Genomic DNA, 18,738 nt, shown 5'->3' with positions numbered 1-18,738 from the left:
GTCCCAAAGAATCTTAGTTTTGTTGTTCCTCAGATGAAGACCCTGGACTGTCCCATCAGTATTTATTCTTCTGCCTCTAGGTGCTGGATAATCTTCAGGGCTTCATTTTACAGTCATCTTTGCACAGCTATGGTATGTATAATAAATGAACGATGCATGCACAACTATGGAAGCCTTATTTCACTGCTTCAAGAAAACATCAAACCATTTATGAAGTCATAATAATGAGAAAGCTAATTGCTCCATTGAGAGCTGGGGTAACTGAATCCTCTACAGGTGCTACGCTGTTATTTTATTTCAGTCACGATCTGCAGTGTGTGTGCTTCTCTCTCAATTCAGACCAAATAAAATATTATCTCTGTACTAAAACTGATCATTTCAGCTTCTTCTGAATAAACATATCAGATTCTGCTTGAACTGTAAAACGTTGTGCCTACTACTACACCCAGATACTACTGTGTTAGGAATGGTTAGTCAGTGGCTGTAGCATTTCTATAATTAACACTGGGTATTATCTAACCAGTACATGATATTTAGAGGAGTAAAGCCGATGTTTGTGAGGTATTTCAGTTTTGGGAAAAACTAAACTGTATTGGATTTGGACTAGTTCATCACTGTCACCATGCTACAGTTGCTAACTAACACCTTGGTGTTATGGTGTAGTTAGCTAGGTTTTGTACACACAGAGCAGTGCTTCTCCAAATGACCCCCAGGATCCCCAGAGGTCTGTGAAGCATAGTGGGTGTGTGTATGTGTGTGTGTGTGTGGTGGTGGTGGTGGGGGGGTTGTAAATTTTTCTATTATTGTATTTGTGGAAATCACAACCCACGTTTGTCAAACTTATTATTATTAATATTTAAGTTTGTTTAGACGTTAGCCTATTTGACTTTTTTAAATCCCAACCTCAGTAACTGAAAAACAAGTAGGACTATAATTAATGTCAGTTTGGATGATTGAAAGTGCAAGAATTAAAAGGCTGCATGAGCTGAATATTTGAATAGTTGGATTATGTGAAATTTATTGTACAGTTAAATGAGTCAATTTAATAAATTGAGAGTGAATGGATTTTTCTAGAATGTCGGAGCACAAAAACTGTTTATAACTGTGTTATAGTTAAAACTATTGTTCAAGTGGTTATATAAATTCACTAAGAAGGCCATGAAACAGTGTCTTTTATACCCTACATATAGTGCGCTCCATGTCCACGAGTGGGAATCCCTGGCCTACACAGGATCTAAAGTGAACCATTTGAGATTCTGTGTGAATTCTAGAACCTGTTGTGTTATGTTTTGGGGTCCAGTTCACTAATTCCTGTATCAGCGCACTACATAGGGTATGAAACAGTGGATTTTACATAATGTGTATAGAACTATGCATATCAAGTGTGTAATGTGGGATTCAGTACAGTAGTCCCTGTGTAAATGAACTCACTAGGGGATGAAATAATGACTCCTAGATGCACGAGATGTTAAACAGAATAGCTGTTTGGCATTTAGCTCCTTATTTTGTACGTTGAATCATTCAGAAGGTATGAAATAATGTCTCCGACACTCTGTGTAGCTATTGGCTGTTGTTAAATCCTGTATAAGATCATTTTACATTTTACTACATGTTCACTGAGTTGTACAATGGGGGTGGCTTGGTGGTTGAGGCTCTGGGTTATTGATCAGAAGGTCGGGGGTTCAAGCCCCAGCACCGCCAAGCTGTCACTGTTGAGCCCTTGAGCAAGGCCCTTAACCCTTTCTGTTCCAGGGGGCGCTGTATCATGGCTGACCCTGCGCTCTGACCCCAACTTCCTGACATGCTGGGGTATGCGAAGAAGATATCAATAAAGACTCATTATCATTATCATTACAAACTAGACATGGTACCAATCCAAACCCAGTGTCAGTACTGGACTGTGGTTCAGATGTTGGAGAAAGATAATTGGATATTACATCCTGTAACAAATAGCAAAGATTGGAATTGGATTTGAAAAAGAAACTAATTTTCAGAACTGGAATGTTTACACATTAAGAGACTTGAATGTTTTGGGGTTTTTGTTAGGATTTATTGTATTATATTTATACTTTATATAATATTTTATATGATGATGTACATCTACACCGTACATGAAGGATAAACAGAGCAGTTTTAAGCCGATGCTAATCAGTGTAAGTGTTCAGGTTCCATGCTAATGTGAACACTACAGTACTCAGCCCTGTTTAAATGGTGTCCTGCCCCTTTAAGGCGCGCGGGTTCAGGCTTTTCGTCCCGGGTGAAGGAATTCCTCCGCGCGCGTGAGGGAGGGGGTTCCGTCAGCCACGTCACCTACCGACTTGACGCGCAGGAAGGCAGAGAGAGCGAGAGAGAGACAGACAGAAGGGAACAGAGTGTTAATGTTGCGGGATTAACGGCACATCTTTTACAGGACAGCGGAATATATAACAGCACGCGCTTTACTAACAGCACTCGCTTTATTACTCCAGAGAGGCAGCAGCCGATCAGAGGGAAAGTTTGCACGCGAGATCAGCTCGAGACCTCCTGCACAGCGTCCTTATTTATTATTTTAACATCCGGTTTATTTTTTCTTTCCGGGTTTTTTTGTTTTGTTGTTGTTGTTGTTTATTGACGCGCGAGGATGAACGTGTTCCGTCTGGCTGGTGACGTGTCGCATCTGCTCGCGATCATCATCCTCTTCATGAAGATCTGGAGGTCCAAGTCCTGCGCAGGTAAGATTAACGCGCGCGCACTCCGGTCCGCTCGTGCATGAACTGACACGTCACACACTGAACAGACTCAGTGACGGTGTAATGTACAGTTACAGGAGGTGTAATGTACAGTTACAGGAGGTGTAATGTACAGTTACTGGAGGTGTAATGTACAGTTACAGTACAGTTACAGGAGGTTTAATATACAGTTACAGGAGGTGTAATGTACAGTTACAGTACAGTTACAGGAGGTTTAATGTACAGTTACAGTACAGTTACTGGAGGTGTAATGTACAGTTACAGTACAGTTACAGGAGGTTTAATATACAGTTACAGGAGGTGTAATGTACAGTTACAGTACAGTTACAGGAGGTTTAATATACAGTTACAGGAGGTGTAATGTACAGTTACAGTACAGTTACAGGAGGTGTAATGTACAGTTACAGTACAGTTACAGGAGGTTTAATATACAGTTACAGGAGGTGTAATGTACAGTTACAGTACAGTTACAGGAGGTTTAATATACAGTTACAGGAGGTGTAATGTACAGTTACAGTACAGTTACAGGAGGTTTAATATACAGTTACAGGAGGTGTAATGTACAGTTACAGTACAGTTACAGGAGGTGTAATGTACAGTTACTGGAGGTGTAATGTACAGTTACAGTACAGTTACAGGAGGTTTAATATACAGTTACAGGAGGTGTAATGTACAGTTACAGTACAGTTACAGGAGGTTTAATGTACAGTTACAGTACAGTTACTGGAGGTGTAATGTACAGTTACAGTACAGTTACAGGAGGTTTAATATACAGTTACAGGAGGTGTAATGTACAGTTCAGTACAGTTACAGGAGGTTTAATGTACAGTTACAGGAGGTGTAATGTACAGTTACAGTACAGTTACAGGAGGTGTAATGTACAGTTACAGTACAGTTACAGGAGGTGTAATGTACAGTTACAGTACAGTTACAGGAGGTTTAATATACAGTTACAGGAGGTGTAATGTACAGTTACAGTACAGTTACAGGAGGTTTAATGTACAGTTACAGGAGGTGTAATGTACAGTTACAGTACAGTTACAGGAGGTGTAATGTACAGTTACAGTACAGTTACAGGAGGTTTAATATACAGTTACAGGAGGTGTAATGTACAGTTACAGTACAGTTACAGGAGGTTTAATATACAGTTACAGGAGGTGTAATGTACAGTTACTGGAGGTGTAATGTACAGTTACAGTACAGTTACAGGAGGTTTAATATACAGTTACAGGAGGTGTAATGTACAGTTACAGGAGGTGTAATGTACAGTTACTGGAGGTGTAATGTACAGTTACAGTACAGTTACAGGAGGTTTAATATACAGTTACAGGAGGTGTAATGTACAGTTACAGTACAGTTGCAGGAGGTTTAATGTACAGTTACAGTACAGTTACTGGAGGTGTAATGTACAGTTACAGTACAGTTACAGGAGGTTTAATATACAGTTACAGGAGGTGTAATGTACAGTTACAGTACAGTTACAGGAGGTTTAATGTACAGTTACAGGAGGTGTAATGTACAGTTACAGTACAGTTACAGGAGGTGTAATGTACAGTTACAGTACAGTTACAGGAGGTTTAATGTACAGTTACAGTACAGTTACAGGAGGTTTAATATACAGTTACAGGAGGTGTAATGTACAGTTACAGTACAGTTACAGGAGGTTTAATGTACAGTTACAGGAGGTGTAATGTACAGTTACAGTACAGTTACAGGAGGTGTAATGTACAGTTACAGTACAGTTACAGGAGGTTTAATATACAGTTACAGGAGGTGTAATGTACAGTTACAGTACAGTTACAGGAGGTTTAATATACAGTTACAGGAGGTGTAATGTACAGTTACAGTACAGTTACAGGAGGTTTAATATACAGTTACAGGAGGTGTAATGTACAGTTACAGTACAGTTACAGGAGGTGTAATGTACCGTTACAGGAGGTGTAATGTACAGTTACGGTACAGTTACAGGAGGTTTAATATACAGTTACAGGAGGTGTAATGTACAGTTACAGTACAGTTACAGGAGGTTTAATGTACAGTTACAGGAGGTGTAATGTACAGTTACAGTACAGTTACAGGAGGTGTAATGTACAGTTACAGTACAGTTACAGGAGGTTTAATATACAGTTACAGGAGGTGTAATGTACAGTTACAGTACAGTTACAGGAGGTTTAATATACAGTTACAGGAGGTGTAATGTACAGTTACAGTACAGTTACAGGAGGTGTAATGTACCGTTACAGGAGGTGTAATGTACAGTTACGGTACAGTTACAGGAGGTTTAATATACAGTTACAGGAGGTGTAATGTACAGTTACAGTACAGTTACAGGAGGTTTAATATACAGTTACAGGAGGTGTAATGTACAGTTACAGTACAGTTACAGGAGGTGTAATGTACAGTTACAGTACAGTTACAGGAGGTTTAATATACAGTTACAGGAGGTGTAATGTACAGTTACGGTACAGTTACAGGAGGTTTAATATACAGTTACAGGAGGTGTAATGTACAGTTACAGTACAGTTACAGGAGGTTTAATGTACAGTTACAGTACAGTTACAGGAGGTTTAATGTACAGTTACAGGAGGTGTAATGTACAGTTACAGGAGGTGTAATGTACAGTTACAGTACAGTTACAGGAGGTTTAATATACAGTTACAGGAGGTGTAATGTACAGTTACAGGAGGTTTAATATACAGTTACAGGAGGTGTAATGTACAGTTACAGTACAGTTACAGGAGGTGTAATGTACAGTTACAGGAGGTGTAATGTACAGTTACAGTACAGTTACAGGAGGTTTAATATACAGTTACAGGAGGTGTAATGTACAGTTACAGGAGGTGTAATGTACAGTTACTGGAGGTGTAATGTACAGTTACAGTACAGTTACAGGAGGTTTAATATACAGTTACAGGAGGTGTAATGTACAGTTACAGTACAGTTGCAGGAGGTTTAATGTACAGTTACAGTACAGTTACTGGAGGTGTAATGTACAGTTACAGTACAGTTACAGGAGGTTTAATATACAGTTACAGGAGGTGTAATGTACAGTTACAGTACAGTTACAGGAGGTTTAATGTACAGTTACAGGAGGTGTAATGTACAGTTACAGTACAGTTACAGGAGGTGTAATGTACAGTTACAGTACAGTTACAGGAGGTTTAATGTACAGTTACAGTACAGTTACAGGAGGTTTAATATACAGTTACAGGAGGTGTAATGTACAGTTACAGTACAGTTACAGGAGGTTTAATGTACAGTTACAGGAGGTGTAATGTACAGTTACAGTACAGTTACAGGAGGTGTAATGTACAGTTACAGTACAGTTACAGGAGGTTTAATATACAGTTACAGGAGGTGTAATGTACAGTTACAGTACAGTTACAGGAGGTTTAATATACAGTTACAGGAGGTGTAATGTACAGTTACAGTACAGTTACAGGAGGTTTAATATACAGTTACAGGAGGTGTAATGTACAGTTACAGTACAGTTACAGGAGGTGTAATGTACCGTTACAGGAGGTGTAATGTACAGTTACGGTACAGTTACAGGAGGTTTAATATACAGTTACAGGAGGTGTAATGTACAGTTACAGTACAGTTACAGGAGGTTTAATGTACAGTTACAGGAGGTGTAATGTACAGTTACAGTACAGTTACAGGAGGTGTAATGTACAGTTACAGTACAGTTACAGGAGGTTTAATATACAGTTACAGGAGGTGTAATGTACAGTTACAGTACAGTTACAGGAGGTTTAATATACAGTTACAGGAGGTGTAATGTACAGTTACAGTACAGTTACAGGAGGCGTAATGTACCGTTACAGGAGGTGTAATGTACAGTTACGGTACAGTTACAGGAGGTTTAATATACAGTTACAGGAGGTGTAATGTACAGTTACAGTACAGTTACAGGAGGTGTAATGTACAGTTACAGTACAGTTACAGGAGGTTTAATATACAGTTACAGGAGGTGTAATGTACAGTTACGGTACAGTTACAGGAGGTTTAATATACAGTTACAGGAGGTGTAATGTACAGTTACAGTACAGTTACAGGAGGTGTAATGTACAGTTACAGTACAGTTACAGGAGGTTTAATATACAGTTACAGGAGGTGTAATGTACAGTTACGGTACAGTTACAGGAGGTTTAATATACAGTTACAGGAGGTGTAATGTACAGTTACAGTACAGTTACAGGAGGTTTAATGTACAGTTACAGTACAGTTACAGGAGGTTTAATGTACAGTTACAGGAGGTGTAATGTACAGTTACAGGAGGTGTAATGTACAGTTACAGTACAGTTACAGGAGGTTTAATATACAGTTACAGGAGGTGTAATGTACAGTTACAGGAGGTTTAATATACAGTTACAGGAGGTGTAATGTACAGTTACAGTACAGTTACAGGAGGTGTAATGTACCGTTACAGGAGGTGTAATGTACAGTTACGGTACAGTTACAGGAGGTTTAATATACAGTTACAGGCGGTGTAATGTACAGTTACAGTACAGTTACAGGAGGTTTAATGTACAGTTACAGGAGGTGTAATGTACAGTTACTGGAGGTGTAATGTACAGTTACAGTACAGTTACAGGAGGTTTAATATACAGTTACAGGAGGTGTAATGTACAGTTACAGTACAGTTACAGGAGGTTTAATGTACAGTTACAGTACAGTTACTGGAGGTGTAATGTACAGTTACAGTACAGTTACAGGAGGTTTAATATACAGTTACAGGAGGTGTAATGTACAGTTACAGTACAGTTACAGGAGGTTTAATGTACAGTTACAGGAGGTGTAATGTACAGTTACAGTACAGTTACAGGAGGTGTAATGTACAGTTACAGTACAGTTACAGGAGGTTTAATATACAGTTACAGGAGGTGTAATGTACAGTTACAGTACAGTTACAGGAGGTTTAATATACAGTTACAGGAGGTGTAATGTACAGTTACAGTACAGTTACAGGAGGTTTAATATACAGTTACAGGAGGTGTAATGTACAGTTACAGTACAGTTACAGGAGGTGTAATGTACAGTTACTGGAGGTGTAATGTACAGTTACAGTACAGTTACAGGAGGTTTAATATACAGTTACAGGAGGTGTAATGTACAGTTACAGTACAGTTACAGGAGGTTTAATGTACAGTTACAGTACAGTTACTGGAGGTGTAATGTACAGTTACAGTACAGTTACAGGAGGTTTAATATACAGTTACAGGAGGTGTAATGTACAGTTCAGTACAGTTACAGGAGGTTTAATGTACAGTTACAGGAGGTGTAATGTACAGTTACAGTACAGTTACAGGAGGTGTAATGTACAGTTACAGTACAGTTACAGGAGGTTTAATATACAGTTACAGGAGGTGTAATGTACAGTTACAGTACAGTTACAGGAGGTTTAATATACAGTTACAGGAGGTGTAATGTACAGTTACTGGAGGTGTAATGTACAGTTACAGTACAGTTACAGGAGGTTTAATATACAGTTACAGGAGGTGTAATGTACAGTTACAGGAGGTGTAATGTACAGTTACTGGAGGTGTAATGTACAGTTACAGTACAGTTACAGGAGGTTTAATATACAGTTACAGGAGGTGTAATGTACAGTTACAGTACAGTTGCAGGAGGTTTAATGTACAGTTACAGTACAGTTACTGGAGGTGTAATGTACAGTTACAGTACAGTTACAGGAGGTTTAATATACAGTTACAGGAGGTGTAATGTACAGTTACAGTACAGTTACAGGAGGTTTAATGTACAGTTACAGGAGGTGTAATGTACAGTTACAGTACAGTTACAGGAGGTGTAATGTACAGTTACAGTACAGTTACAGGAGGTGTAATGTACAGTTACAGTACAGTTACAGGAGGTTTAATATACAGTTACAGGAGGTGTAATGTACAGTTACAGTACAGTTACAGGAGGTTTAATGTACAGTTACAGGAGGTGTAATGTACAGTTACAGTACAGTTACAGGAGGTGTAATGTACAGTTACAGTACAGTTACAGGAGGTTTAATATACAGTTACAGGAGGTGTAATGTACAGTTACAGTACAGTTACAGGAGGTTTAATATACAGTTACAGGAGGTGTAATGTACAGTTACAGTACAGTTACAGGAGGTTTAATATACAGTTACAGGAGGTGTAATGTACAGTTACAGTACAGTTACAGGAGGTGTAATGTACCGTTACAGGAGGTGTAATGTACAGTTACGGTACAGTTACAGGAGGTTTAATATACAGTTACAGGAGGTGTAATGTACAGTTACAGTACAGTTACAGGAGGTTTAATGTACAGTTACAGGAGGTGTAATGTACAGTTACAGTACAGTTACAGGAGGTGTAATGTACAGTTACAGTACAGTTACAGGAGGTTTAATATACAGTTACAGGAGGTGTAATGTACAGTTACAGTACAGTTACAGGAGGTTTAATATACAGTTACAGGAGGTGTAATGTACAGTTACAGTACAGTTACAGGAGGTGTAATGTACCGTTACAGGAGGTGTAATGTACAGTTACGGTACAGTTACAGGAGGTTTAATATACAGTTACAGGAGGTGTAATGTACAGTTACAGTACAGTTACAGGAGGTTTAATATACAGTTACAGGAGGTGTAATGTACAGTTACAGTACAGTTACAGGAGGTGTAATGTACAGTTACAGTACAGTTACAGGAGGTTTAATATACAGTTACAGGAGGTGTAATGTACAGTTACGGTACAGTTACAGGAGGTTTAATATACAGTTACAGGAGGTGTAATGTACAGTTACAGTACAGTTACAGGAGGTTTAATGTACAGTTACAGTACAGTTACAGGAGGTTTAATGTACAGTTACAGGAGGTGTAATGTACAGTTACAGGAGGTGTAATGTACAGTTACAGTACAGTTACAGGAGGTTTAATATACAGTTACAGGAGGTGTAATGTACAGTTACAGGAGGTTTAATATACAGTTACAGGAGGTGTAATGTACAGTTACAGTACAGTTACAGGAGGTGTAATGTACCGTTACAGGAGGTGTAATGTACAGTTACGGTACAGTTACAGGAGGTTTAATATACAGTTACAGGCGGTGTAATGTACAGTTACAGTACAGTTACAGGAGGTTTAATGTACAGTTACAGGAGGTGTAATGTACAGTTACAGTACAGTTACAGGAGGTTTAATGTACAGTTACAGGAGGTGTAATGTACAGTTACGGTACAGTTACAGGAGGTGTAATATACAGTTACAGGAGGTGTAATGTACAGTTACAGTACAGTTACAGGAGGTTTAATATACAGTTACAGGAGGTGTAATGTACAGTTACGGTACAGTTACAGGAGGTGTAATGTACAGTTACGGTACAGTTACAGGAGGTGTAATGTACAGTTACAGTACAGTTACAGGAGGTTTAATATACAGTTACAGGAGGTGTAATGTACAGTTACAGTACAGTTACAGGAGGTTTAATGTACAGTTACAGGAGGTGTAATGTACAGTTACAGTACAGTTACAGGAGGTGTAATGTACAGTTACAGTACAGTTACAGGAGGTTTAATATACAGTTACAGGAGGTGTAATGTACAGTTACAGTACAGTTACAGGAGGTTTAATATACAGTTACAGGAGGTGTAATGTACAGTTACAGTACAGTTACAGGAGGTTTAATATACAGTTACAGGAGGTGTAATGTACAGTTACAGTACAGTTACAGGAGGTGTAATGTACCGTTACAGGAGGTGTAATGTACAGTTACGGTACAGTTACAGGAGGTTTAATATACAGTTACAGGCGGTGTAATGTACAGTTACAGTACAGTTACAGGAGGTTTAATATACAGTTACAGGAGGTGTAATGTACAGTTACAGTACAGTTACAGGAGGTGTAATGTACAGTTACAGTACAGTTACAGGAGGTTTAATATACAGTTACAGGAGGTGTAATGTACAGTTACGGTACAGTTACAGGAGGTTTAATATACAGTTACAGGAGGTGTAATGTACAGTTACAGTACAGTTACAGGAGGTTTAATGTACAGTTACAGTACAGTTACAGGAGGTTTAATGTACAGTTACAGGAGGTGTAATGTACAGTTACAGGAGGTGTAATGTACAGTTACAGTACAGTTACAGGAGGTTTAATATACAGTTACAGGAGGTGTAATGTACAGTTACAGGAGGTTTAATATACAGTTACAGGAGGTGTAATGTACAGTTACAGTACAGTTACAGGAGGTGTAATGTACCGTTACAGGAGGTGTAATGTACAGTTACGGTACAGTTACAGGAGGTTTAATATACAGTTACAGGCGGTGTAATGTACAGTTACAGTACAGTTACAGGAGGTTTAATGTACAGTTACAGGAGGTGTAATGTACAGTTACAGTACAGTTACAGGAGGTTTAATGTACAGTTACAGGAGGTGTAATGTACAGTTACGGTACAGTTACAGGAGGTGTAATATACAGTTACTGGAGGTGTAATGTACAGTTACAGTACAGTTACAGGAGGTGTAATGTACAGTTACAGTACAGTTACAGGAGGTTTAATATACAGTTACAGGAGGTGTAATGTACAGTTACGGTACAGTTACAGGAGGTGTAATGTACAGTTACGGTACAGTTACAGGAGGTGTAATGTACAGTTACAGTACAGTTACAGGAGGTTTAATATACAGTTACAGGAGGTGTAATGTACAGTTACAGTACAGTTACAGGAGGTTTAATATACAGTTACAGGAGGTGTAATGTACAGTTACGGTACAGTTACAGGAGGTGTAATGTACAGTTACGGTACAGTTACAGGAGGTGTAATGTACAGTTACAGTACAGTTACAAGAGGTGTAATATACAGTTACAGGAGGTGTAATGTACAGTTACAGTACAGTTACAGGAGGTGTAATGTACAGTTACGGTACAGTTACAGGAGGTGTAATGTACAGTTACAGGAGGTGTAATGTACCGTTACAGGAGGTGTAATGTACCGTTACAGGAGGTGTAATGTACAGTTACGGTACAGTTACAGGAGGTGTAATGTAGAGTTACAGGAGGTGTAATGTACAGTTACAGTACAGTTACAGGAGGTGTAATGTACAGTTACAGGAGGTGTAATGTACAGTTACAGTACAGTTACATACAGTTACAGGAGGTGTAATGTACAGTTACAGTACAGTTACATACAGTTACAGGAGGTGTAACGTACAGTTACAGGAGGTGTAATGTACAGTTACAGTACAGTTACAGGAGGTGTAATGTACAGTTACAGTACAGTTACAGTACAGTTACAGGAGGTGTAACGTACAGTTACAGGAGGTGTAATGTACAGTTACAGTACAGTTACAGGAGGTGTAATGTACAGTTACAGTACAGTTACAGGAGGTGTAATGTACCGTTACAGGAGGTGTAATGTACCGTTACAGTACAGTTACAGTACAGTTACAGGAGGTGTAATGTACCGTTACAGGAGGTGTAATGCACAGTTACAGGAGGTGTAATGTACAGTTACAGTACAGTTACAGGAGGTGTAATGTACAGTTACAGTACAGTTACAGGAGGTGTAATGTACCGTTACAGGAGGTGTAATGTACAGTTACAGTACAGTTACAGGAGGTGTAATGTACAGTTACAGGAGGTGTAATGTACCGTTACAGGAGGTGTAATGTACAGTTACAGTACAGTTACAGGAGGTGTAATGTACAGTTACGGTACAGTTACAGGAGGTTTAATATACAGTTACAGGAGGTGTAATGTACCGTTACAGTACAGTTACAGGAGGTGTAATGTACCGTTACAGGAGGTGTAATGTACCGTTACAGTACAGTTACAGTACAGTTACAGGAGGTTTAATATACAGTTACAGGAGGTGTAATGTACAGTTACAGTACAGTTACAGGAGGTGTAATGTACCGTTACAGGAGGTGTAATGTACAGTTACAGGAGGTGTAATGTACAGTTACAGTACAGTTACAGGAGGTGTAATGTACCGTTACAGGAGGTGTAATGTACAGTTACAGTACAGTTACAGGAGGTGTAATGTACAGTTACAGTACAGTTACAGGAGGTGTAATGTACAGTTACAGTACAGTTACAGGAGGTGTAATGTACAGTTACAGGAGGTGTAATGTACCGTTACAGGAGGTGTAATGTACAGTTACAGTACAGTTACAGGAGGTGTAATGTACAGTTACGGTACAGTTACAGGAGGTTTAATATACAGTTACTGGAGGTGTAATGTACAGTTACGGTACAGTTACAGGAGGTTTAATATACAGTTACAGGAGGTGTAATGTACCGTTACAGGAGGTTTAATATACAGTTACAGGAGGTGTAATGTACAGTTACAGGAGGTGTAATGTACAGTTACAGGAGGTGTAATGTACAGTTACAGGAGGTGTTATGTACAGTTACAGTACAGTTACAGGAGGTGTAATGTACAGTTACAGGAGGTGTAATGTACAGTTACAGTACAGTTACAGGAGGTGTAATGTACCGTTACAGGCGGTGTAATGTACAGTTACAGGAGGTGTAATGTACCGTTACAGGAGGTGTAATGTACAGTTACAGGAGGTTTAATAGGCCGCGTCCTGAACAGTAATCAGTGCACACTATGTAGTGCACTCCATCTAGGGAACTGACTACAGTATGTGCACTACAGACGTGATGAATATCACCTCCTCCTGCACACTATGTAGTGCACTCTGACAGGTCAGTGAGCAGGTGCTAGTGCACTTTATCTCCAGTAGGAGCTGTTAGGAAGGTAGCAGGGGGGCATTGTCTATAAGTGCACTACATAGTGAATGAAATTAGTGTTTTAAAGTCCTGTTTAGTGCACTCCTAGTGCAGTACCCTACTATATAACTGCACTTAAACAAGTACACTAAAACAAGTAGAATCTCCTAAGCCCCATATACACTGTATACAGTATACACACTATATAGTGCACTAGATATCTGACAGAGACACCATTAGGATCCAGTGCTGGTAATGATGAGAGAGCAGAGTGAATAAGTGAGTGATAACTCTGTGTGTGTGTGTGTGTGTGTGTGTGTGTGTGTGTGTGTGTGTCTGTGTGTCTGTGTGTGTGTGCGTGTGTGTAGGTATCTCAGGGAAGTCTCAAGTGCTCTTCGCGTTGGTCTTCACCACCAGATATCTGGACCTGTTCACCGTCTTCATCTCTGCATACAACACTGTCATGAAGGTAACACACACACACACACACATACACACACACTCCCCCCGCCACACACACACACATGAATATGAAGGCATTTTTCCATTTTCATATCTCACTGGTGGTCTCTCTCCCTCTTTCTCTGTTGCTCTCTCTCCCTCCCTCCCTCTCTCTCCCTCCCCCTCTCCCTCTCTCTCTCTCTCTCTCTCCCTGTCTCTCCCTCTCTCTCTCTCTCTCCCTCCCCCTCTCCCTCTCTCTCTCTCTCTCTCTCTCCCTCTCTCTCTCCCTCTCTCTCTCCCTCTCTCTCTCTCTCTCCCTCCCCCTCTCCCTCTCTCTGTCTCTCTCTCTCCCTGTCTCTCCCTCTCTCTCTCTCTCTCCCTCCCCCTCTCCCTTTCTCTCTCTCTCTCTCTCTCTCTGTCTCTGTCTCTCTGTCTCCCTCTCTCTCTCTGTCTCTCTCTCTCCCTCTCTCTCTCTCTCTGTCTCTCTCTCTCTCTCTCTCTCCCTGTCTCTCCCTCTCCCTGTCTCTCCCTCTCTCTCTCTCTCTCTGTCTCTGTCTCTCTCTGTCTCTCTGTCTCCCTCTCTCTCTCTGTCTCTCTCTCTCCCTCCCTCTCTCTCTCTCTCTCTGTCTCTCTCTGTCTTCCTCTCTCTCTCTGTCTCTCTCTCTCTCTCTCTGTCTCTCTCTCTCTGTCTCCCTCTCTCTCTCTCTCTCTCTGTCTCTCTCTATCTCTCTCTCTGTCTCTCTCTCTCTGTCTCTCTCTCTCTCTGTCTCTCTCTCTCTCTCTCTCTGTCTCTCTCTCTCTGTCTCTCTCTCTGTCTCTCTCTCTGTCTCCCTCTCTCTCTCTCTCTCTCTCTCTCTGTCTCTCTCTGTCTTCCTCTCTCTCTCTGTCTCTCCCTCTCTCTCTCTCTCTGTCTCTCTCTCTCTGTCTCCCTCTCTCTCTCTCTCTCTCTGTCTCTCTCTATCTCTCTCTGTCTCTCTCTCTCTGTCTCTCTCTCTCTCTGTCTCTCTCTCTCTGTCTCTCTCTCTGTCTCCCTCTCTCTCTCTCTCTCTCTCTCTCTCTCTCTCTGTCTCCCCCAGGTGGTGTTCCTGGTCCTAGCCTATGCAACAGTGTATCTAATCTACATGCGCTTCAGGAACTCGTATGATAGTGAGAACGACTCGTTCCGTGTGGAGTTCCTGTTGGTTCCTGTTGCTGGGCTCTCCTTCCTTGAGAACTATGCCTTCACCCCACTGGAGGTACACACACACACACACCTGGCCTGGCCTGACACGGCACGCTACATAGGGCGCGATATGTAATTTGTTGTGTTGTATGTTTCCATAGAAGCCACTCGTTTCCAGGTCCGATAGCGAATCTGAGTGATTAGTCTGTAATGAAGGACATGTCAGCACTGTAAATAAACGAGGAGTAATATCATCACAGGGTAATGTAAGGTGTTTCTAGTACAGCAGACTTCTGTGTGTTCATGTGAAAACACACACTCACTGTTCTTCTTGAGTACACACAGCTTTCCCTCCCTGTTTGTTCAAGTTGTCTTTGTTGGTCAATTAAACAAATGACTCAGGAAGTGTGTGCGTGTGTGTGTGTGCGTGTGCGTGCATGTGTGTTAGCATTAATAATTAGCAATTTACACAGCCTTCTCCCCAGTCTGAGCTAGCTAATTACAACTGCTAAGGTCACAGGCAATTTAGCTGAGTTTGGACTGTTGTAGTGATGTCATATGACTAGCTCCGCCCCCTGTGACCCTGACTACTATACACCTAACGTCTATACGAGCCGCGCAAATGATTTATAATGCTATAAAGTGACTATAAAGTGGTCCGATGTTTCTTCAGTTCCCCGCTCAATACTTTAGTTCCCATCTACTGAGGCACAGAAATGGAAGAGAAACGTATAATCCTGGTTTCCTCTCATCCTGTCATACACCACCTCTTATTAAATCTGGAAAGAGGCATTACTAGCAGGGCCTGTGGTGGGCGTACATAGCTAGCACACGTAGCTCACACTGCTAATCTAATCTGAGGGCTAAGTTAGTACGCAACACGTAAATCAAGATGAATATTAATAACGTTAATGTGTTGTTTCATTTGTGTTGAGCTAGTCAGCTTTAGCTGGACAGGCCACGCCCACAAGAGACCACATTAGCATCAGTACAACCACCGTGTTCATACTACATCATTTATTATTTGTTGTTGAAATCATTGTTTTGATTGTTGCAGATCCTGTGGACGTTCTCCATCTACCTGGAGTCGGTGGCCATCTTACCCCAGCTCTTCATGATCACTAAGACGGGCGAGGCCGAGTCCATCACCACACACTACCTGTTCTTTTTAGGGCTGTACCGCGCCCTCTACCTGGCCAACTGGGTGTGGCGCTACCACACAGAGGGCTTCTTCGACCAGATCGCCGTGGTCTCCGGAGTCGTGCAGACCATCTTCTACTGCGACTTCTTCTACCTCTACTTCACCCGAGGTGAGCATGCATCTCTGATTCCCCCCGCGTTAATCACATCACCGTCACACAGCCGTCTTCCTCTCAGATTCAGAATGACCTCATTAACGTTCTTGTTCTTTCTGGGTAATAATTCATGTTAATTAGTGCATTTACAGATATTAAAAAACACTAATGCTACGTCTCTCTCTCTCTCTCTCTCTCTCTCTGTCTCTCTCTCTCTCTCTCTCTCTGTCTCTCCCTCTCTCTCTCTCTCTCTCTCTGTCTCTCTCTCTCTCTCTGTCTGTCTCCCTCTGTCTCTCTCTCTGTCTCTCTCTCTCCCCCTCTCTCTGTCTCTCTCTCTCTCTCTGTCTGACTGGCTCTCTCTCTGTCTCTCTCTCTCCCCCTCTCTCTGTCTCTCTCTGTCTCTCTCTCTCTCTGTCTGTCTGTCTCTCTCTGTCTCTCTCTCTCTCTGTCTGTCTCTCTCTCTCTCTGTCTCTCTCTGTATCTCTCTCTGTCTCTCTCTGTCTCTCTCTCTCTGTCTTTCTCTCTCTCTGTCTCTCTCTCTGTCTCTCTCTCTGTCTCTCTCTCTCCCCCTCTCTCTGTCTCTCTCTCTCTCTCTGTCTGACTGGCTCTCTCTCTGTCTCTCTCTCTCCCCCTCTCTCTGTCTCTCTCTGTCTCTCTCTCTCTCTCTGTCTCGCTCTGTATCTCTCTCTCTCTCTCTCTGTCTCTCCCCACAGTGATAAAGGGAAGTGGGAAGATGTCTCTGCCAATGCCAGTGTGAGAACCAGCCTTGGCTCCGCCCCTTATGTGTTTTTTCTGTATCAGCGTTTCTCACTCCACCAACTTCAACTTATTTTGTGTTTTAAAGGAACTACAATTTTTTACAGTAACTACAAATCCCAGCCCTGCAGCTCAGCCACCACGTCTGAGGGAAAATCAGAAATGTGCCTTAATGTACAGCGTAAACCTTTTTTATACATAAACGCCTTATTGTTACTCCTCAAGAACAGAGCACACATTCTAATGTCTTCCTCCAGCCTGTCAGTGTGTGTGAGTGTGTGTGTGTGTGTGAGACCTTGTTGATGCTTGTTAATTGTCTTAGGGTTGCCAAGAAAGGATACACTCTATGTTTCAGTGTTGTTTTTTTGAGTGCACGACCAAAAGCTGTTTGTATTCCATCGGTTATCAGACACTGGTCTAATCTGTCTAATCTGTACATGTCAGCTAACTACCCTAGCTCTAGTAGCCTCCCATGTCAGGCCACTTTCCTTCACTTTTTCAGTATTTAGTGTAGTATTATGACGGTTTGAGGTGTAGCACCAGGCAGAGTAACCAGTTATAATGGCAGCTGGGAAAGCTTTGTAGTGGTTGCTGAACACTTAGCTTAGCTAGCTAACAGTGTTAAAGCTCTACATGTATGGTGGTGGAGGTGGTGGAGGTGGTGGTGGACTGGGAGACTGGGGTTTGTGCGCTGTTCCTGTTGTGTCTGTTCACATCACATGTTTACATCATGTGTAAGGAATCTATATGGATCCGAGTTTGCGTTCAGCATCTGGACCAATCACCATGTTCCATTTCAGAACTTACACGCTGGATCTTTCTCAGTGTTCATTAAAGAGCACATATTATGGATTTGAAACGTGCCTAATTTTGTTTTAAAGCTCTCATACAATAGATTTACATGCTTCCAAGTTCAAAAAACACTTTAACGTGCTCACAATTTAAACTGCAGCATTAACTTTTCCCCCAGTGTCACAAACGACTCGTTAAAGGATTCGTTCTAAACTCCTCCTTTCAGAGAGCATTCTCTGCTCTGATTGGTCAGATGTCCCAGTGTGTTGTGATTGGTCTACCGCTGTCAGCATGTTTCGAAAAGGAAACGCCCACTACCGTAACGAGTTTCAGCTCCGTCTGTCAGCGAGCAGCCGATGGAGACCAGAGACGGGTTTTCTGTTACAAACCTACGTAGGTTAGTACAGGAAGTAAAGTCTGGAATCACTAACGACTCGTTTCAGCTGTTCAGAGTCGGTTCCTTCTTTTGGGAGTCGATAACTCTGTTTGTCGTGAGCTTTGATTTTTGAAACTTTGCAGAATTTTCACAAACTGCTACTTATATAACACACTACATGAAAGGGAATATCTGAAATACCATAATAGGTGCACTTTAATACATTACAAAAGAGGAATCAGTCAGGGGCATTATATCAGCGGATCTCGACTGAATAAACAGCAGGTCGTGCACTCAGACTGTGTGTGTGTGTGTGTGTGTGTTTTTCACAGGAGCGTAAACATTCAGTATCCCTTCCAAAGACTCGATCATAAAGAGAAGTGCTTTTTGTTTTTGTTTATTTCTGCTTTTTGTTGAGTGTGTTTTGTAAAATGGGTGTGTTTCGCCAATAAAGGATAGAATGGGA

General features: G+C 41.2%; 1 protein-coding gene across 1 annotated transcript; it reads left to right on the top strand.

Moving 5' to 3' along the window:
* Window positions 1–2,236: 2,236 nt before the first annotated feature.
* On the top strand, window positions 2,237–18,738 carry kdelr3 (KDEL endoplasmic reticulum protein retention receptor 3). The gene is made up of 5 exons (XM_053638471.1): window positions 2,237–2,711; window positions 13,819–13,919; window positions 14,968–15,126; window positions 16,111–16,363; window positions 17,062–18,738. The coding sequence occupies exons 1-5, from the start codon at window positions 2,621–2,623 to the stop codon at window positions 17,103–17,105; spliced, it is 648 nt and encodes a 215-aa protein (XP_053494446.1). The 5' UTR covers window positions 2,237–2,620; the 3' UTR covers window positions 17,106–18,738.

The sequence above is a fragment of the Ictalurus furcatus genome, chromosome 12 (assembly GCF_023375685.1).
Source record: "Ictalurus furcatus strain D&B chromosome 12, Billie_1.0, whole genome shotgun sequence".
NCBI lineage: Eukaryota > Metazoa > Chordata > Actinopteri > Siluriformes > Ictaluridae > Ictalurus > Ictalurus furcatus.
This window is presented reverse-complemented; position numbering and strand designations above follow the sequence as displayed.